The sequence below is a fragment of the Aulostomus chinensis genome, chromosome 4 (assembly GCF_037954235.1).
Source record: "Aulostomus chinensis isolate RoL2024-O1b breed Wild chromosome 4, RoL_Achi_v1.0, whole genome shotgun sequence".
Classification (NCBI taxonomy): Eukaryota; Metazoa; Chordata; class Actinopteri; order Syngnathiformes; family Aulostomidae; genus Aulostomus; species Aulostomus chinensis.
This window is the reverse complement of record NC_141323.1, coordinates 14,817,874-14,837,280: the sequence shown is the minus strand read 5'-3', so window position 1 is coordinate 14,837,280 and position 19,407 is coordinate 14,817,874. Positions and strand designations below refer to the sequence as shown.

At 43.3% G+C, this 19,407-nt stretch overlaps 1 protein-coding gene across 1 annotated transcript in view; it reads left to right on the top strand.

The window, feature by feature from the left end:
- Positions 1–19,407, top strand: part of snd1 (staphylococcal nuclease and tudor domain containing 1) — a 176,049-nt gene that overhangs the window by 128,832 nt on the left and 27,810 nt on the right. Inside the window, exon 18 of the mRNA XM_086202009.1 lies at positions 5,767–5,908. Within this exon, the coding sequence (XP_086058135.1) occupies positions 5,767–5,908 (142 nt within the window). The remainder of the gene's footprint in view (positions 1–5,766; positions 5,909–19,407) is intronic.

Sequence of the window (19,407 nt, the reverse complement as noted above, 5' to 3'; positions counted from 1 at the left end):
GGAAGCTGCTCCACATCCTACCACAACCACTACTGCCACTGTCTTTGTACCCACCTTGAACTTACTTGTGAAACAATTCATTCATATTTGTCGTCTTTTAACTCCATGCAAATGTGTCCAGTTGCTATATGGGCTGTAAAAAATGAGCGGTGGACAGAACAAGGAAGGCGTTGGACCGAATATCCCCTGAAATACTGGCTCTTGTTCCCAGAGGAAGATGTTTCTTCGCACCTCTTTGATGCAAGTTGTTTTTTAATTGAAATGATATTTGAACACCGAGGCTTTTGAATTTTGCAAAAGCCCCGTTTGTCCTCTAATTTTCTGACAACCCCATCGTAAGATTACATGTGTTAAATCATACCAGCACGAACGACAGCTTGTAAATAGAAATCAGCTGCAGCGAACCTGCTCCAAAGGAGTGGCCATGAAATTTGTAGTCACCTGCCATCTGTTGGCGGTTGTTTTGTGTGTGTGTGTGTGTGTGTGTGTGCGCGCGCGTGTGTGTTTGTGTGAGTTTAGAGCTCTTTACACGGTTATATATTTGAGGAATACTTTTTGATGTTTTGCCTAAAATCATGAATGTCTTTTGACTACAAGCACAACCAAGTACAAAGATTTTTCTTGTTGAGATCAGTCAGGATTTTAAGTGTTAAGTTCCAATGATTTCAAACCTAGAGAGCGTAACGGGCGCCCCTCAATGAAGCATCTGTCCAGGATGGGAATCAAAGTAAAGTGTTCAGGCTGTTGAATTTAATTGAAACATCCCTTTCTGACTTTACTGCACTTCCATCTCTCAAAGTCAAAAGAGGGATCGGTATTTCCTGACACCTAGCATCGCAACAGGGCAAGCAATTCACAAGCTCATGTGTTGTTTGTTTCCCCCTCTGTTATGTCGAACAACTTCTATATGAGCTTGTCCACAAAAAAAAAGCTACAAGTGAACAGGGAGCGACGGGATGAGGAAGAACGTTCCTTCCATTGAATTAATGAACCATTCTCTCTAAAGGGGATTCATTAGGGATATAATAGGGTCTAAATTGATTTACAAAGTGCACTCTTATGAATAACAGGCTCTCATTGATTTCAATTGTTCTCAAAGTGTGATCGGGTAATGAATTAACAATGGAACTATGCAAGTTCCCCATGTAAGAAGGAAGGAGAGCTTTATATTATCTCGCTCGTATTGTTCTGCGCCACATTCGGTTTGTGGCAGCGGAACTACACGAGTTTCTCAGAGGTTGAGTGCCGCTTGTCCACCGAGGACGTCTGCTGAGTGCTTCAATCCCTGCGTGAAGATCGATGAACACGGAATCGAGGAGAAGGATACAAAAGAGCGTTTTTATGTCCTTAAAAGCCCGGTTAAAGAGACAAATGACACTCTCAGCAGACACACACACACTCTACTGGAATTGACAACACTGCACACCTTTTTTTTCCAAAAGGCGTTCTGACCAGCCCTCACCCCCTCATTCTGGTGTTGGGTGTGCATCCATCTGTCCGTGCGTGTGAATGTGCCAGTAGGCCTTCGACGCTCTTCATCAAGTATAAGATTTACTTCAGTCTAACCACCATTTCACTCATCAGCAGACCGCTTAACCTTGACCAAAGCCTCACTTTTTTTAATGTTTCACTGGATATGAAAACCAATTTAGTTGTTGAATTTAGAGCATTTGTGCTAATTTGTGCTGTATTAAAATAAATAAATCAATAAATAAATCAAGCGACGTTGCGGAGGTGTAAAGTTTTGGACGCAAGCGGACAGAAGCAAGGAAACAAAAAAGAACGAGAGGTTGATGGGAAGAACACGTACTTGTGAAGTGGAACCGGCCTAATCCTCTCCCTACAAGCTTTGGAACACTCCTTCTCTGCTTTGAGGTTCTGATGGTCCACATGAGAGCAACTTTTACTGCCTTCCTCAAATTGCTGAACTCACTTATCCCCCACTTTTTTTGCGCTAAGTGTGTTTTGTTATGCAGGAGTTGTCAAGGTCAGTCTTACCTGCCATCTCTCTCAGCTTGGCCTCCATTATAAGAACTTGTTGTCCTTTTCGGCTTGAGCTTAATGGTCAGCAGTCACCCCCCACCCCCACCCGCTCACCCCCTCCATCTTTCCATCTCTTGCCCCTCCCGCTGTCTCTCTTATTGTCTCTGGCAGCTTGGTGGCTCTAGCATCTGGCTGCAGTTGCAGAGCAGAAGCAGCAGTCACATACCTGCATTCAAGTGGAACAAACAGGATGGTTGGCTGCTCACGGAAGGTCATCAGCCCTGGGCACTGTGTGTGTGTGTGTGTGTGTGTGTGTGTGTGTGTGTGTGTGTGTGTGTGTGTGTGTGTGTGTGTGCGTGCTCAAAAAAAAGACATGAGGCTCTACAGTGTTTCTAATGGCGAACTCACACACAACCTTCTGATGTTTTAGACTATCAGACTGACTACTGGAATGTTTTTGGGAAGGAGTCAGTCCTGAACACACATGTAAGTTTGCATTGTCGGACGTCCAGTTCCACTGTCAAAAAGTCTATTGATTTTTTTTTTTTTAACCGTTCTTGCTCTTAAATGTCAAAATTGTGTTCTACGGCATAAAATACATAAATAAATGCATGAATTTCAGGCATTGAAAGAAAAAAAAGGCACACAGCTTAGTTGCGCTAATGCTGAGGTCATGTGATAATCTTGCAGTTGACCCTTTGCTAAGCCACACCCCAAAACACATACCAGCCATTCACAGCGCAGCTTTCAAGGCAGCACTCTGTAGACTCCAATGCAAAAAAAAAAAGAGAGTGATTTTCTTGAGTGTCGATTATTATTTTGTGGACTTTAAGCTAGTTATGGTTCAACTTTGTGACACTTGTTACCCAGAGAAGATGGAGTGAGATGTACTTTTTTTTTCTCCAGTGCTGACTCATTTTAACACCCTCAGTTTATCCTTAAGATGCATATTGTAGGCCCTCCTGTCTGCTTCTGTCTAAAATTGAGTTTTTGTTTTTCAAAAAAATGAGACTATTTCTCCAGGGGGTACAGCGAGTGACAATTGGAAAGCTGTGCTCGCTCCTAGATTTTGTGTCTTAACCGCTCGTGCACTCGTGCAATCAGGATGAAACACAGCAGGCTTTCAGTCGTTCTCAGCGTAAACCTGCATCACAAGGATTCGGTCACCACAGCTGCAGAGATGCAAATCAGCAGTTGAGTGGCGCAACAACTGAGAGTTGTGGCAGGTTTCAACAAATGTCCTGTAGCGTACAAGTTGACACCTCAAACGAAACAATAGCGCTTTTGTTGGTTGCCAAAGAGAAACAAATACACAGCTATTTACAGCAATGCTGAATATGTAAATATTAAATAACAGGCTCAGTCCAAACAAGGTTGCAGGCTTGCCAGAAAAAATGCACTGAATGAGAGGTGAGAGACTGTATATCCAGAAGTCACCTCATTTCTAGCCTCTAAATGTCACTCATCTACATGAACTTTCACTGGACGCACGAGTTGTTCTTGTTTTTGTTTTTTATAAACCTGCCTCTTGTCACCTTGACGTCCAGGCTCAACACGCTGCTGTTCTTGATGTCCGGTCTGACCGTGATCCCGCCCACAAGAAGGCGTCTGAGTGATGTCACCAGGCTAATGAGCACCGACGCTCAAATCTGCGTCGTTCCTAATCGGTGCTGTAGGTTTAATTAACGCACACGAACAGGTTTTAGTGTGGGAAGCATCAGCATCCACATATTCCGGCATTTGTGTGCGTACGCGCGTGCTAATACTGCACACGCTAAAAAATAGAAGATAGAAATCCTACTTGATCTTGAGTTTATGAAGCATGACTGCTGTTGGAGTCTTCATTAACCTTGCTGCACCCTCAGATTTTTTTTTTTTTTTTTTACCTGCTTTCCTTGTCTTTTTCTTTTCTCTCCTGCTTTTCTGCTACGTTTGTGGGCTGAATAATTGATCCTAATTGGGTAGAATGACCCCATCGCTTATTAGCGAGCGGGAGTGGGGGGGCAGGCGCTCTCACGTCTTCTGACACTTGTTTAATGGCCACGAATTGAAAGCGTGTTCGTCTTCAAGGATGATATTTCTTTCTCCTCCTTTTCTGTCTCTTACCTACGGAGAAGCCCGCGCTGGAAAAAATTCTCGCCAGTGTACGCTGACGAATCTACGAGGTAAAAGGATGATCTAAAAGCCATTAAAAAAAAAAAAAGAACAAAGAAGAAGCAGCCTTGGGTGTGATTATCTAAGCCTGGCTCTGCAGATAAGCAAAGGCTAAGTGAAAAATTTGACAACGCTAAAAGTGGCGACTCAAATCATCTCAGTCAAAGCACACGGTTTAAAAAACGAGCCAGATGGCTCCTACGTTCAGAGAAGATGATTTTCTCCGTCAGCTATAAAGACTTCTCAAATAACTCGCAGGTTAACGAGCAGCTACACAAGAAGTTTAAGCTAGGCCTGGTTGCACTTTTTGACTTTAGAGTCGCGCCCACCCCCCCCCCCCCCCCCCCCCACACACACACACACACTTCCCTGTTCACTCCTTTACACTCCTAACGCTTCATCTCCAGGGAGTTGATTAGTTCGCTTTCATCCTGACTGTCTCCTTTCTCTGTTGGTGCGCCCATGCACGTGCCACTATTATTGCTCTTGAAGCTGCGTACAAATACACTGTATTTGGTCTGAACAACCACCCACTCTTTTCTACCGCATCCCTTGCTTTTCTGTAAACATGCGCGCACACACACACTCACACACACACACACACACACCACACATCAACTGACATCTGTGCAGTTTGATATGTGGCCCAAGGCAAAGCACTTCTTCCTAATGAGCCTCCTGCCCTCTGTTTCTCCTGGGGAGCTGAAAGTGAACTAACCTTGATGCAGCACAGAAAGGATGTAACCTGCTTAACACACACACACACACACACACACACACACACACACACAGCTCGTGAGGATCCTCATTCCCATTTCTATGATGTCCTCACCAGCACCGTCAGGCTAACCTCACCTTAATCCAAGCCTCAACCCGAGACTAAATCCTCCCCCAAATGGCCAAATTGGTCCATAAATACTTCAAGGGATGATTTAACCAAATCATAAACAATCACGTATCTCATAAATAATCCATTTATTTCTTCCATGGAAACTGTTTGACCCGAAGCGGACGTTTAATATGTGGCAGCTAACTCTTCAGCCTCAGCATTCATGTAGTATAAAGTATTTTTTTCACACATTTGAATGTTGATGCGGCTGACAAATGTTTCCTCTGAAGTAAGCTCGAAGCGTCTTTATAGCATTGCGACAGTTCATAAGAATAAAGTGGAAACAATAGAAATTTTGGCAGAAAATGTGCAGTGAGAGATTTCACTGGTTGCGTTTACACAGGCGACGATATTCTTTCAAATTGAATGAAATGATACCTTGCATGCAATGCCACGTAAACTGCTTTTTCTAATCTGAATATACGAATCAGACACGGGGAGGAACCCAGTCTTCGTCTCATTATCGAGTTGTGTTGTCCTAAAAGATCTACTAGAGCACGTAGGCGCTCGAGTACCAGTACCAGTTGCTACATAAATAAATGGTTTCTGCTCAAATTCTTGAAGAAAACTCCTAGACGGAGCAATAAAGACGCGTGCAGCCGTCTTCAAGCATCGGTCAGACTTTGCTCTACAGCGTGCAAACATGTATGTTTCTGTTTTCCTCCAATGATTGAAAATGTTATGTTTGGGTTTTTTTGGCGTATTTTTATTTACTGCATTGTCAACTGTGTGTATTGTAGATCTGGGCCAACTACGAGGAGAAACCAGTGGAGGAAGTTGTGCATCTATCGGAGGAGAAGGAACGCGTGGCCAACTACAAATCAGTATATGTCACCGAAATCAGCGACACCCTGCACTTCTACGCCCAGGATGTGGAGACAGGTACCCAGAGCCTCTTCTTTAGATGCGTGAATCAGATTTAGACACTTGTCTGACGTAAATGATCCCAAGTAGCAGCTGACAGTGTAAAACACTCCTCCATATCCAGGTGGGACTCTTCTCTCTTCCCTCTCTCTCGCTCGCTCGCACTCTCACTTCAACACCACACTGACTTTATTCATGACGATCACCTCTGCCGCTCAGACGTTCACTTCATCCTTCTGCCGCAGCATCCCTCCCACCAGCAAAAACAAAACAAAGGACATCCCACTTGTTATTTCTAGTGAATGACAGGAATAAATCACGCCTTCCTCTCCTGTCAGCGGTGACAGGGGGAGGGATGGATCATGGTCTCTCCCTCAGACGAGCTGTCTGGGAGGGGGGGTGGTACAGAATGAATGCTCTCATAATACCCTTTCTCCCTTTTCTGGTTTGGGCTGGTTAATGGTCCACATTCTAGGTGTGTGCTTAATGAGCCGTCTCTCACCGTTCTAAAATCAAGGTGTGTACACACGCGCCGCGTTTGATCGTCCGCACATTTGTTGATTATCACAATCCCACATGTTTGCTCCCGGGGAAGCTGGCCAAGGTAACGACAGCGGCCACTGAGCTTTTCATTTGGTGGCTTTCCGAAGTCAAATACTAAGAGAAGTACACGATTAGAAATAGAGATACTGGTTGTTTTCAGGGCCCATAGCAATTATTAGCTGACATTCAGTTGCAGTAAATGTTGAAGGTTCTCTCCAACAGAGAACTGCTCTTAAATGACTATTTTTGTTGGAATATTTGTTCTATGAGTAATACATTATTGACAAAGTGTATTAAATGTTAACTTTGAACAAGCCTTTTAAATAACAGCTTAGGTTGTGTTTTCTTTTTTGGGGGGGGGGGGGGGGGGGTGGGTTGGATTAAAATTAAAATGTGTTACGTTACCAGAAGGCTGATGCTGAACTGAATGGGGAAAAAAAACAAACCATGAAATTCTACAGACTTTATGCCAAATAATTGACTTTTTTTTAAAAAATTATTATTATTCCCTCTGCTACGTGATTGAGTTTGCGTGTCAATAAAAGTATGGCAACACAGATAAAATGAAAACATTTAACTATCATGTTGTCCTTTTAACCTCTTTTGAAAAGAGGTTTGTTTGCTCAGTTTGAGGCGTAGTTCCATTTCGATAAGTTTTTTTTTCTCCCCCCGAATTCCCAAAAAAATAAATAAAATGAAACTTCATGAAAGAAGTTCACTAGAAGAGTGTAAGACATATTTTGCTGATAATATATAATGAATGGCTTCTAAACAGTCAATGAACACAACACAGCGGTTAAGCTGGTGAGCATTTGATCCCTCAGAAGGAAGAACCTGAAAACTTTGGGCTTCGTGACTTATTTGTACCTCCGTATTCCTCCTCTCAAACCAGCACCTCCGGGGGAGCTGGAACAGACCTGAAGCCTCCATCAGTGGTGCCTGACACTGAGGTCTTCCCCTCTTAACCAGCCTTCACATCTGGCTTCACTGGCAGTCGACTCCTGAGTCTGTGAAATTGACTTTGGCCACCTCTTAATTTGCCTCACTGTTGTAATTAATTCATTGGACTTCACCCGCAGCCAATAGGAGAGGCCGAGCGTCACTGGCTCCATAATGATCCAATCATGTATAAAGCATTTGGACCACAGCGGTGCTTTTTTAAGCCCCACCCCCACCCCTACCTCTGTTTCCTTCATTAGACCCACTATTCCTTAAAACCTCTCCATGTTACCAAGTGTGTGCTTGACGCCTCCTTTTCATCTTCCTGCCACGAGCTGTAGATTCGAATCTAAAGCCCTTACACTGCCTCTGGCTACTGCAGCTTCACCCGCCTTTAAGTCGGCAGTGATGTTAAGGTTACGTGCTCAGCTTTATCGCTGATCAACCTCACGTGGCGCTGGGAAGAGGTTGTTAAATGCACTGTACCTCACACGTGTTGAACTGACGCGGGGGTTTACGCCCTCGGCGTCACTGGAGGCAGGCGGATGATATGGAATATCCAAAACAGTTTAGGGAAACATGCTGAGCGAATCAAAGACTTGCACTGATTCCTAGCCCAGTTCTCATTAGCTCCTTGTATGGAGAAGGGAAGAAGAGGAACAGCAACATGCAAAGTGTTGTACTTTTTTTCTCATTAGTGACATAAGTGTTGCGTTTATAGAAATTGTACACATCTTTACTTGCGGCCCTCGGCCTATTCTTAGCGGGAACTTATTTCATCTTACATAAAAGCTTGATTTTAGATGATCCAGCAATGCAGCGGCCATCTTATTTATTTATTTTTTTTCCGTTTAATTGGCTTGTGTTCCTCCACCGAGAGGCTTATGCGCTAGTTTGGAGGGAAAAAAAAAAAGTGTTATTCTCAGCAGGGAAGCAAAACCTGACCGGTCCTCACCCTCTTCCTCCCTCCCCTCATCTCCCTCTCTGTCAGGCCTGTTAGCACCTCCCTGCCTCCCTCCATCTCTTTCTCTCCCTTGGTCTCTTTGATTTTCGCTGACGCTTCCTCAAAGCTACATTAAGTCATACCAACCCCTTGAAGAGCATATCAAAGTGTTAGAGCCTGTAAAATCATACAAGCTGAGTGCTTTGCAATAACATTACATGCCCCCCACCCCATCACCCCCTCCTCACAAAAAGTGTCTTCCCTTTCCCTCAATTTTCTGGAGTGTAGAAATGTATATGGTCCGATAAGCTCAGAGGCAGAATTTCATAAACGCTCTTGTGATTGCAGCTGATGACACCATAACACTTCACATGCCGTTAAAGTCAGCGCGCTCGTAACGCCGGTGCCACAGCATGTGACACATACGACGGCCCGTGTGTGCAGCAATTGGCCACACAACTTAACCTCTCGCAAATCATGTCCAGAAAGGTCCCGTCAAGTCGCGATCACTTCAGACCCTGGTGGAAGTACAAAGTTCCTTTACATCAGTTCAAGTAGAAACACCTACATATAATAGTACTCCGGTGGAAGTGACGACCTCTTCGAAATTCTACGGAAGCAGAGAGTAGTATTGGATCATATGTACACATTCTACATGTTTGTGCTCCGCGGGGCTAAAGAACGTTGAGTTCGGGAACTGCTGACGTCTAAAGGTCCTGTTCTGGTGCTGTTGTTTTTTTGTTGTTGTTGTTGTTTTTTTTAATTTCCTTTACAGATTTGCTGATGTTTTGCTACTAGTACCATTTTTTTTCTGTATTAAAACCAAGTTGACATGATATTCACATTTTGTACTCTATGTGAATCATGAACACGCGAAAGGTTGTTTTCAAAAACATTTGACAAATCCAGTAAACCATGCGTTTTTTTGTTTCCGTGTCACTGATAATGAGCAAAGAAAAGGAGACCTGAGCCAAACTGGACTGATACAATTTCTTCTTTTTTTTTTTTGTATTTAAGTTAAACAAGGGGTCGATATCTTCTTATACCGATGATCATTATCGTGCATTCGTAAAATGCTGCCGAGTGTAAACGTTTCCTCACAACTGCCGTGGACTAAAAGTTCAAATAAGTAAAGTACAGATACTTCGAAACTGCACCTGAGCAAAGATCCTTGTAAGTACAATTGCCTGAATCTGAACAGCAAACAGTGCAGTGTTTTATCAAAACTACAGTCGGAAACAGTTCACACTGTCCGTTTGATTCTGTCGAATGTAGGATTATTGCAGCAGTGCAGCACTGTTCTGGTGTTTTCCGTGATGCAGAATATCTAAAGGGGATAGAACACCTTCATATTGATGTTCAATCCATTACAACTGCGCCACAAACAACTCCCTGAACTTACCACCGATTTGCATCAGCACTGTGCATCCTTAACGAAAAACTTCACCTTCAGAGACCTACATTATGCAACCAGAGTCTGAGTGTTCCCAGCCACCACACCTACCGCCTTCTCTCTTTTTTTTTTTTCCCCCCTCCTGTTACGCTGTTAGCAGCTAAGCTCATATTCAAAATTCAGTCAGTGTTCTTTTCAGCCACTGCCAGCACTCCATTTGCCAGATGGAGGCAACACTTTAATTGAGAACTCCTTGACCATCCTTGAGCACACTTACGACAGGGAGCTCAAAACTTAACCGGCTTTTCCCTGGTCTGTCGCTCCCTTCGTGTTCCGTTTGGAAGCTGGGGACGAAACCTCGTGGAACTTAAAGGAGGAGAGGGGGGGAAAAAATGGTATTTCCAGTTTAAATGTGTACAAATCACATCAATGTATTAAAACTACCCCCCCCCCACACACACACACACCCAAAGATTCCTTCAATGAATTACATTTTAGAAAACTGCTGATAAAATATGTACACCAAATCAAAGTACTCTCATCCTGCAATTAATACTTGATCATTCCCACATTTCTAAAACCAGTCTAAAAGTGTTTATCCAACGCAGTGTCCCATCAAATACAGTCATTAAAGGAAAGTATTTTGTCACATTTATATGAATTGGGTTTTTAAAATATATTAGAAACACTTAGAACAGCGGTACAGTTCAAGAGCAGCACAAATTACACCTTCTTTGATATGCATTCAATAAATCAACACCTCTCTTGAACAGATCCAATAAAAATGGAACTGAGTCGTTTGTTTGGAAGGGAGGATTGATCGCATAGCCGCGCCTCGTTGGTCTTATCTAGATGCGCTTGTATGTGGCAGCTAAGTTAAACTGGTACAAAGTTGCAGCAGATTGTGCCTTCATTGTTCCGACCACGATGAAGCGCACGTAGACACCTCAACGTATTACCAGCAAATCATGAGCTGACGGTACATTTGAATAAGCGGCGTAACAACATCATGTTTACAGCCATTAATGTTTAGATGCACTCTTCCCCCAACCATTAACCTTTTGGGAGTTGCGGCCGTCTTCGACTTCTGGATGTATTTATTATTTGCTGTGGTCTGCTGAGGGCAATGATAATTGAAAAGGCCTCCCAATAGTTTTTACACTTCAATGAACATTTTGTAGGCACTGGAAATAATCTTTAGCCCGATAAACTATTGTGGAGAAAAAAAAAGGCCGCTTTCGCTCTCGGTACATTGTACATACTCTATTTTAATTTAATAACTCTTAAGTGTGTATTTTTATTTTCATGAGCTTGATTAATTTCACGTTCGGGATGAGGTTTTTGTTTTTTTTTCCCCTCCCGAGTCACTGAGAAGCTTGAGGGATTGCACTCTTTAATCCTCGGTTCATTTTAAAGGTTTTTATTTTTAATCTGTTAATGTACTCGTTTATCTCTCATTGTCTCAGCCCACACCGCGCACGCACGCACACACACACACACACACACACACTCACACACTCACACACACCTTATCTCGTCTTCATACTACTGTTTCTCCTTTTCTCCCCCTTATTTTCCTCGTCTGTGTTGGTCTCTCTCTCCGGAGGCTATATGTAATTACTGTCAGAGGGGGGACCTGCATAGATCTGTGTGACCTTGGACACTGGAAAAGACAGAGGCCACTCCAGGCACAGGGGGAGGAAGAAACTCTCTTCTATACACTGTTATGTGTGTGGGTTTTTTTTTTCTTCCCCCTACTATGCCGGAGAGTCGACATAATTAAAAACTTGCTAAATATAGCCCTGAAGTCTTTGTGGGTGTGGAGCTGCAACCTCAATATTGGTGGTTGTTATCAAAGACATAAAGTACACGAGTATAAGTTTCTCCATAAATGTGCAAGCTGTGGCCCTAAGTCTATTGTACACACTAATAAAAGACTGTCTGACGGATAAATCTTAGCGAATTGCGTTTTATTGGCATGTGGGAAAATCATCAGCTGAAGAGTGAAAAAACAACACAAAGATGGGAAAACATACTTCAAAGTTTAAAAAGTCAGGTTCAGCTTGTGTCTTTGTTTTCTTTTCTGTTCATCTCCATGAACAGACACTGCTTATAAGTAGAGAATCTGTAGGGGAGGGAGAAAACGCTTACGGTTTCTGTTTGAGCAGTTTTGTCCTGTCACATCTGAACGGGCCTCAGTTGCATCCACGTAAACGGAGAAGAGGAGGAATACATCAATCAGCAAAATCTCTGTAGTTTGTCGATAGTTGTAAAAAGTTTACTTAGTTAACTGTGTATCCGCTGGCTATACCGGACACCCGAAAAACCAGCCCTTGCTCCCAGAGGCTAAGTCATGCCCCAAAGCTGATGAGTTCAGGGATTGCAGTTCTCTTTACTATGACAGCTCCCAGGAAAACCTTTTGGACAACTTTGACCTCACGATCCCTTTACTGGCTTACTGAGTTAAGCTAAAGTTACATTTCAGTGTCCTCATCAATGACAATGAGATAGAATAGAAAGTCAGATTTGTTTGGAGTCAGTCAATGCTGATTAATCCTCTTGATTTGAGTTTGCTATATTCTATTATTCAACAAAGCAATACACAGGAAGGGGGGGGGGGTAAGAAGGTACTCGAAAACTAAAAATTAGGGATGCAGGAAGCCCACAGAAAACACAAAATAAATATTACATTAAAAAATTCTCTGTGGGAAGTCTAATGGGCTGTGGCAGTCTTTGATTAATGTCCCTAATACCTCAACATCTTCCCATCAGGCCTTTGTGTCCTCGGCGTGCTACTCAGACAGCTAGCCGTTGTAAAAAGGTCCTCTAACGTTGCCTAGCTAGCAGCCTCCTCCTTAGTTGGACCTCCTCGAGACTGGATTGTACTCCCAGTAACACATTTTCAACCCAACCCGAGCCTCAGCTGCAGCACAGTTGGCGGTACATCCTGTCTAGTGCTTGTTTCCTGGCACCCATACAGACTGGTATTGAGTAGAGTCACCCCCCCCCCACTCCCACTACCACCACAACCACAACCAGGTGCCACTCCGTCCACATTATTCACACTTCTACCTTTTACACGCAGCAGCTGTTCACCACCTAATGATGCTGGACCCAGCCACTGATGGAGCATGGCAGCGAGGGAGTAGCTCTCTCTATCTCTTTCTCTCTCTCTCTCTCTCTCTGGCTGCACTTCAAACCAAGGGCCCCTTTCTTTCTCTTTTTTTATGTTTTGAAAGAGAACTCCATTACTTTGAAATATATTTCAATCTTATCTTCTTATGCGCTTGTCTGAATTGCCAAATGAGACGGTTTATATTGGCTTATCGCCTCGGTGTCCTTTTTAATGTACGCTTCTCCAGTCAAAGACATAGTTTGCATTATGTGGCAACCCTACGAGCGATAACAGATCATCAGTACCCGGCTCTCTCCGGGTCCAACCTGACATTATGATGAGGCAAGTCGCTGCAGAAACAGGACATGAGTTACTGTAGCATTTCGTATTGATCAGGTTGAGCGCTCCACTAATGAGCGATCACATCAACAAAGCAGAGCCATGATTACTTTATAGAATTAGATAAAAACAACAACAGCAACAAAGGTACACACTTTAGAAATGTTTGTTGCTAAGCTGCAGTTGTTGTTTTTATTCAACCTTCTTTTTAAATTTCTGTTGGCACTACGGGCATCACTCCAAATTCAGTCATGGGTTAAGATAATTGACTCCCTATACCAGTGCGTTATGAAATTACTTCATCAAAGTCGTTTGAGAAAAGAGGGTTTAATCATGTGAGTTATTTGTTGAGCAAAACAATGAAAGGAAGTAAATGTGAAATGGAATAATTTATATCGGGAGTGCAAACGGGGACAAAAGAACAACAAAATACACAACTAAACAATTTCTCAGGACTAAAAGAACTTTCTTCTTGTCATTCCTCTCAATTTTTAAAGATTTATTCAAGACGCTATTGGACCATATATGAAAAGCGTAAGCAAGCAGGTGAACGAAAAGCAGCGCTCCAATTCACTGCTGCTGTTTTCTGACTTCTCTAGCACCCCCCCTCCCCCCCGCCACTCCAGCAGATGCAATATTTAGGGGTTCGACCCATGCCTGCTGGATGATCTGCACCCCCTCCGCAGGCTTTATTTAATTAGATATGTGGCAGAGCTTCACCAGCGGCAAAAGAGTGCCTTTATTCACACCCTTACGCTATTCTTGTGTCAGTTAGTGAACCATTTTCAGCTCCGGCTGGAGTGTTTTTTCCTCAAAATTAGCCCGCCCCCTCCCGACCCCCTCCCCTAAATGTTTCTAACCATTAGTTTCATTCAGTGAGGTATGACAGGTAGCACAGAGAGGGGGGTGATGGTTTTTCTCAATTACAAAAATTTGCTGTAAAAAAATAAAAGCTCCAGACTGCCAGGAAAGGCTCGAGTGGAACCAGGTAATCGTTGATGGGTGGCTGTAGGGAGTCATTGCACGAGATATAATACGTATTGCCCTCCGGTGGGAGCGGGGCAGCCGTAGCCAAACAGGAGGGGGGGGGGGGTATTTGTTTAATATAGTAGCCTCCCCGCAACACTCTGCGGATGCTGACACCAGGTTTAAGACTGATGCAGGAAGGGGAGTAAAGAGAGGCTCAGCTCTCGCCTCACAGGCTGTCCTCGGCGAGGAAAAAAAAAACTACAAATAACCTCCGGAGCACCGGCTCTTTGTTGACCATCTACATTAGACTTGCAACAGAAACGCAGGGCCTCCCCTGCCTGTGTTTGTTGTTTGTCAGTGCTGCCTTTTTTTTTTTTTATTCTCCCCCTTTTTGAAGTGCCGCTCGCATGTCCTGAAATGCGTCCATTCGCCGTTCCGCAGAGGATAAAGCTCGTCTAAACCTCATGCATATTTAACAACCCTAACAGGTGAGCTCAACAACAAGCTCCGGTGAGCGGGCTGTGAATCTCTCGGATGGTCGATTGTGACCCACCCACGTGTCCGCAGCAAAGACCCCGCATAGTCTCGCCCAAACATCACCCTCCTTTTTTTTTTGTGTGTGTGTGGATAGAAGTCAGGTCTGCAGATTTGTATAATCAGATCCACTCATGTCGCTTATTTCCCTCAGCAGGTGTCTTTCTCATGAATACACTCCACTTAGTGTCTTATTTGCATTCATTCTTCTGAGCCGGGGAATTAGAATGCTTTCATATACAACCGTTGCTCTCTTGGCCTCTGTTTTATCATGATTATTTACCCTTCTGTGCTTTAATAGCTTTTGTAGAAAAGCTTAATAGAATTACGTGTGGCCTTGGGATGCAGAGTAAACAGACACGCCATCTATTGTGTTCATTCACCCCCACACTCTTGTCCCTGTGTGTGCTACAATATAATCAAATGGTCCTCACCAAAACTGTTGCCCGACTCTCCACCATTTGTCTCTTTCCCTCACTTCTCAATTGATTTGGTGTGTGTGTGTGTGTGTGTGTGTGTTTTTTTTTTAAAAGCCTAATCGTTCCCTCAGTCTGCGCTGGGCATTCACAATGTAATTATATATGATTTACAAACAGCTGCAGTCATAATGGTGTATAAACAGATTACAGAATGAGAGCGAGGGCAAAAAACAAGAGACAACGGAGAAATAAAGAGTTGACGACAGACAGAAATTGGCGAGCATCAGTCAGTGGTTTGGCTGTTTCTGGGTTTTTTTTAAGGGGGGGGGGTTATGTTTTTTTGGATCATCGCTTTGGCTCGATACAAAAATGAACACTCGTGCTCGGCATGGTTCACTCCCTCCGCATGCTGATATTTAGTTGTCTTTATACAGATATTAAACAGTAATCTGCCTCGGTCCTCTTATAAGAGTTTTGCGCAGTTTACCCCAGCAGGCCTAGATTTTTCTTTGGCCTGCAGCATTTGAGCTCATTTCAGTTTATTTCCATGCTAATTGCACTCACAATGTGCCATTACTGCTGTTGCTCGTATTTATTCCTTGCACATGCCTGCCTTTTCTTACTTTTATGTTGTGATATGACTTCTTTCCATTGGTGATTTTCTCACAGTGCCTTTCCAGACAAGCAATCACTGGTACTTAGATCGTCTAATCTGCGTTTCTGATAAATTTGCTCCCCCAAAGATAGTTCATCCAACAGGAAATGAGACTAACACAGAATAATAATGCATGAGGTGCACTCTGCATGCTAAATCTAATGTCTTAGAGTTTGGATTAAAAGAAGTACAGTCCAAGTACCACATATTGATTTGTCCACAGCGCGTCTTAAATTGTTGATAAAATGAAGCTGTAAATTGTTGTTATGAGATTTTTTTTTTCTTAAAAAAAAAAAGAGGTCAGTCATGGACATGGATTTATTATTTAAGTGTGACTGGACTTGGCTTGTAAGTAATTGGAGTTAATCTAAAGGTCAGAACAGATCATAAATCAGCGCGGTAAAACTGCTGATCCATAACTGTGCCCTTTGACTGCATAACTCCAACCTTTATAATAGTGATATCACTTCAAACCATAGCGCCATGGAATCCCTTCGACTTTTCAACCCTGATTTCATTTGTGGCTTCTCCAAAAAACAGCCACACCAGAAAGTTTCTAGTTCAGCGAGAAAGTAAGTTCGTGAAGTAAGTTAGTTAGTTGGGCTACCGACAGTTTTCATTTTAAGGAGCTCGTCACAATTCCGTAAGAATAGAAAACAAACGTGGGCACCGCAGGAAAACCATAGACTTTTATCAACTGCACACAATTTCCCGGTTGTATCGGTGATTTTCTTTTTCCCAGGCGGAAATGGTAGGACATGAACTTTCCTCACCTCTATCTGAGGAAATGTAGCATTTTTTTGTTCATAATTTATACTAAAACGCTTTAGACTCGCAGGGTGTTTGCATAATGATAGGAAAGGTGGATTTATCAACGTAAAGTTGGACTTTCAAAGTACATGCAGCTAAAATTACATTAAGTCAATCTTTTTGAAGTCGGGGGGGGGGGGGTCGTTTTTATCCTTCTGGCTTGGGTTGTTTGGCGGTTGCTTGGGTGAAGCCATGCATCTCTCGACAGACTGCTGTAGCGTTGTCCGTTTTTCCTTCAGTCGACTTTGATTTGGAGTTCAACATGGATGCCGCTTGTTAACTTGTTTGGTATGCGATTCAGAAGGTGAAAGTCGTGGGTGAAAGTCGTGTTTGCTACGAGCTGTAACCGAGCAGACATTCTTCCAAATAAAGTCAGTAGTCCAAGTAGTCGGGAATGTAATTCAAAGCTTGCATGGCATGATGCCGTTTAGAGCACTGAAGCAGACTCCCTCAAGTTTGGATGCAGTGTACAATTTCGGGATCTCATCTGCTGAGTGGAACGCTATCCGTGATCTGGCCTTTTCTTAAATTAATGCAACCCATATTAAAGGAGCTGCCTCCATATGGTCTCAGTCCTGCATTTACCATTTGCATTAATAAAGCATCGCTAACTAGCCTGGACCATCAGGATTCATCCATTAAGGCTCCATATGTGCTGATTTAAATATATTTATATAGCAGCTAGAACCCTCTTAAAAGTTCATGTGTCATTCACTGGCTTCTCTCTGGACCCAAAGTGGAACATGGCCCAGGAATGGAGATGAATAAGTCAGTGTGTAATATGAATGTAGACTCTGAGGATGCACACGCAATTTTCGTTTAATTAGGTTAATAAACGGAGGAGGTGACAACCATTTCTGCTCAGTAAATCTGCAAGACGGCAGCAGTGGCGCACAATGACGCGTTTGAGGTGAGGGTTTCGGGAAACAATTCATCTGAAATGTTCCCCCAAAACGGCTCCCTCGAAAAAAAGCTGCTCTGTTTTAAGAGTGTGTGTGTGTGTGCATGTGGGTGTGTGTTCTTTCACCGCATTCATCAGCAGTTGGTGTAACGGTGGGTGGCCAATGAAATATTTGGACACCCCAGTCACCCCTCTCTGCCCTCCCCACCCCACCTCCCTCCCTCAATCAAATCAAGCTCCAAGCTTTTCCTTCACACTCTAAATCCCTCCTTCGCCCTCGTCTGTATTTATCCTCCAAATTTGACATCATGCTAATAAAGGTGTCCTCTCCGCCGTTGGTTGGCAGCTGCCCGCCCGTCTCTGTACCAGTAACCTTGGGAAAACTGCATAATTATATATTCTTCTTCTAATGACAATGTGCGGCAGCTGTAAAAGGTCTGGGTCTGAGCTGTTTGTTTTAGAGTTGCATGCATAGTAAGCAGAACCTACAAATTTTACACACACACACAAACACACACACACTTCCAAATTTGCATGCAAAGGTTAGTAGGGGAAATCAAGTCAAGACTTAAGGAAATGTGTTTACTTGCACCGCATTAACCTGGTTACTTTGAGACCCACATTTACATCCAGATGGACATTAATCAAGTTGATCCTCTCTTACTCAACGTTGGCATTATCTCAAGTGTGTACGCTGCATGAAGGCATCCTATCTTCACACCTGTACACCTTTAAATTGGCTAAGCTGCAAAACCTCATTTACTCATCATTTTTGTGTTTAGTTTTGGTAGATATGGGATATAAATGCTTCGGTTACAATGACAACTACAGATCTATCATCCACACATTTGTCAGGGTGACATTTTTCACTCCCAACCAACACGGGCGAAGTCATGGCACCAGAGAGAAGCACAAGCATCATCGTAACGTTACCGGACTGTAGTATCTTGGGCTCGTGTACAATCTTTGGTAGTCGTGGTACAAGTAACATGGAGGAATAGAGTTTCTGTTGCATTTTTTTTTTCTGGTTGAAAAAAATTCAACACAGATTGATTGTTTGAGCTTAAACGCAGGCAAGTTGAATTTTTGAATGGGAGTGAATGCCGTTCAAAAACCAAGTGTTAGTGGATTTTTCGGGCAGCGGCAATGAAGTAAAGGACACATTTCTCGGTCCTCTTGGTTTTGTTTGGTTTGTCTGCCATATCCATTTTAAACCCAGGTTAGCCAATACTGTACCTCCAAGAAATTTAAGCTGCTCTCTTTCTTTCCTTGACCTATAAAACTCAGATTCTTACACTTGGAGACAATTGGTTACTATAGAAATCTAAATGCAGACTGACAGTTACTGGCACAGGAAAACTATGGAAAAGTGGATCTAGTATTCTATTTTAGTGCCTCTATTTCACTGTGCTGTTGTATGACTTTGTGCAGTCAAAGCTGTTCTACTACGCACGTTCCCACAGCCCCTCTCCAGGTAGCTAATCAGTAGAAATGGCTTCTAAATATACCGCCATAGAATTTTTACTTGCGCCACTTTGCTAAACTAGCTGCCATAATTGCTTCAAACACACTTCATGTATGCACACACGCACACACTCAGCCGCTTGCAAACGCTGATACACATGCATGTGTAAACATATTTTATGAGGCACAAACAAATACACACACACATTACACAAACACCACTGAGTGGCACTCCTAGAGATACCACGTACTTAGTGGCTCTGACAATCAGCTCCCCAATTGCATCTGATGGGTGCAAATCGGGCTCCCCCTCGCTGCAGATGCTGAATCCACCGAGCACTGACAGACTCCCTGATTTCCCCAAATTTTCCATTATGTCTGCAGCCGCGTTCTGGCCTTGAATCCACTGTAATAGTTCTGCCTCGCATGATATAATGGCTTGATAGGCCGTAAAGGCCCATTGCGAGAGCTGCCTGGCTTTACTCAAAGCTGT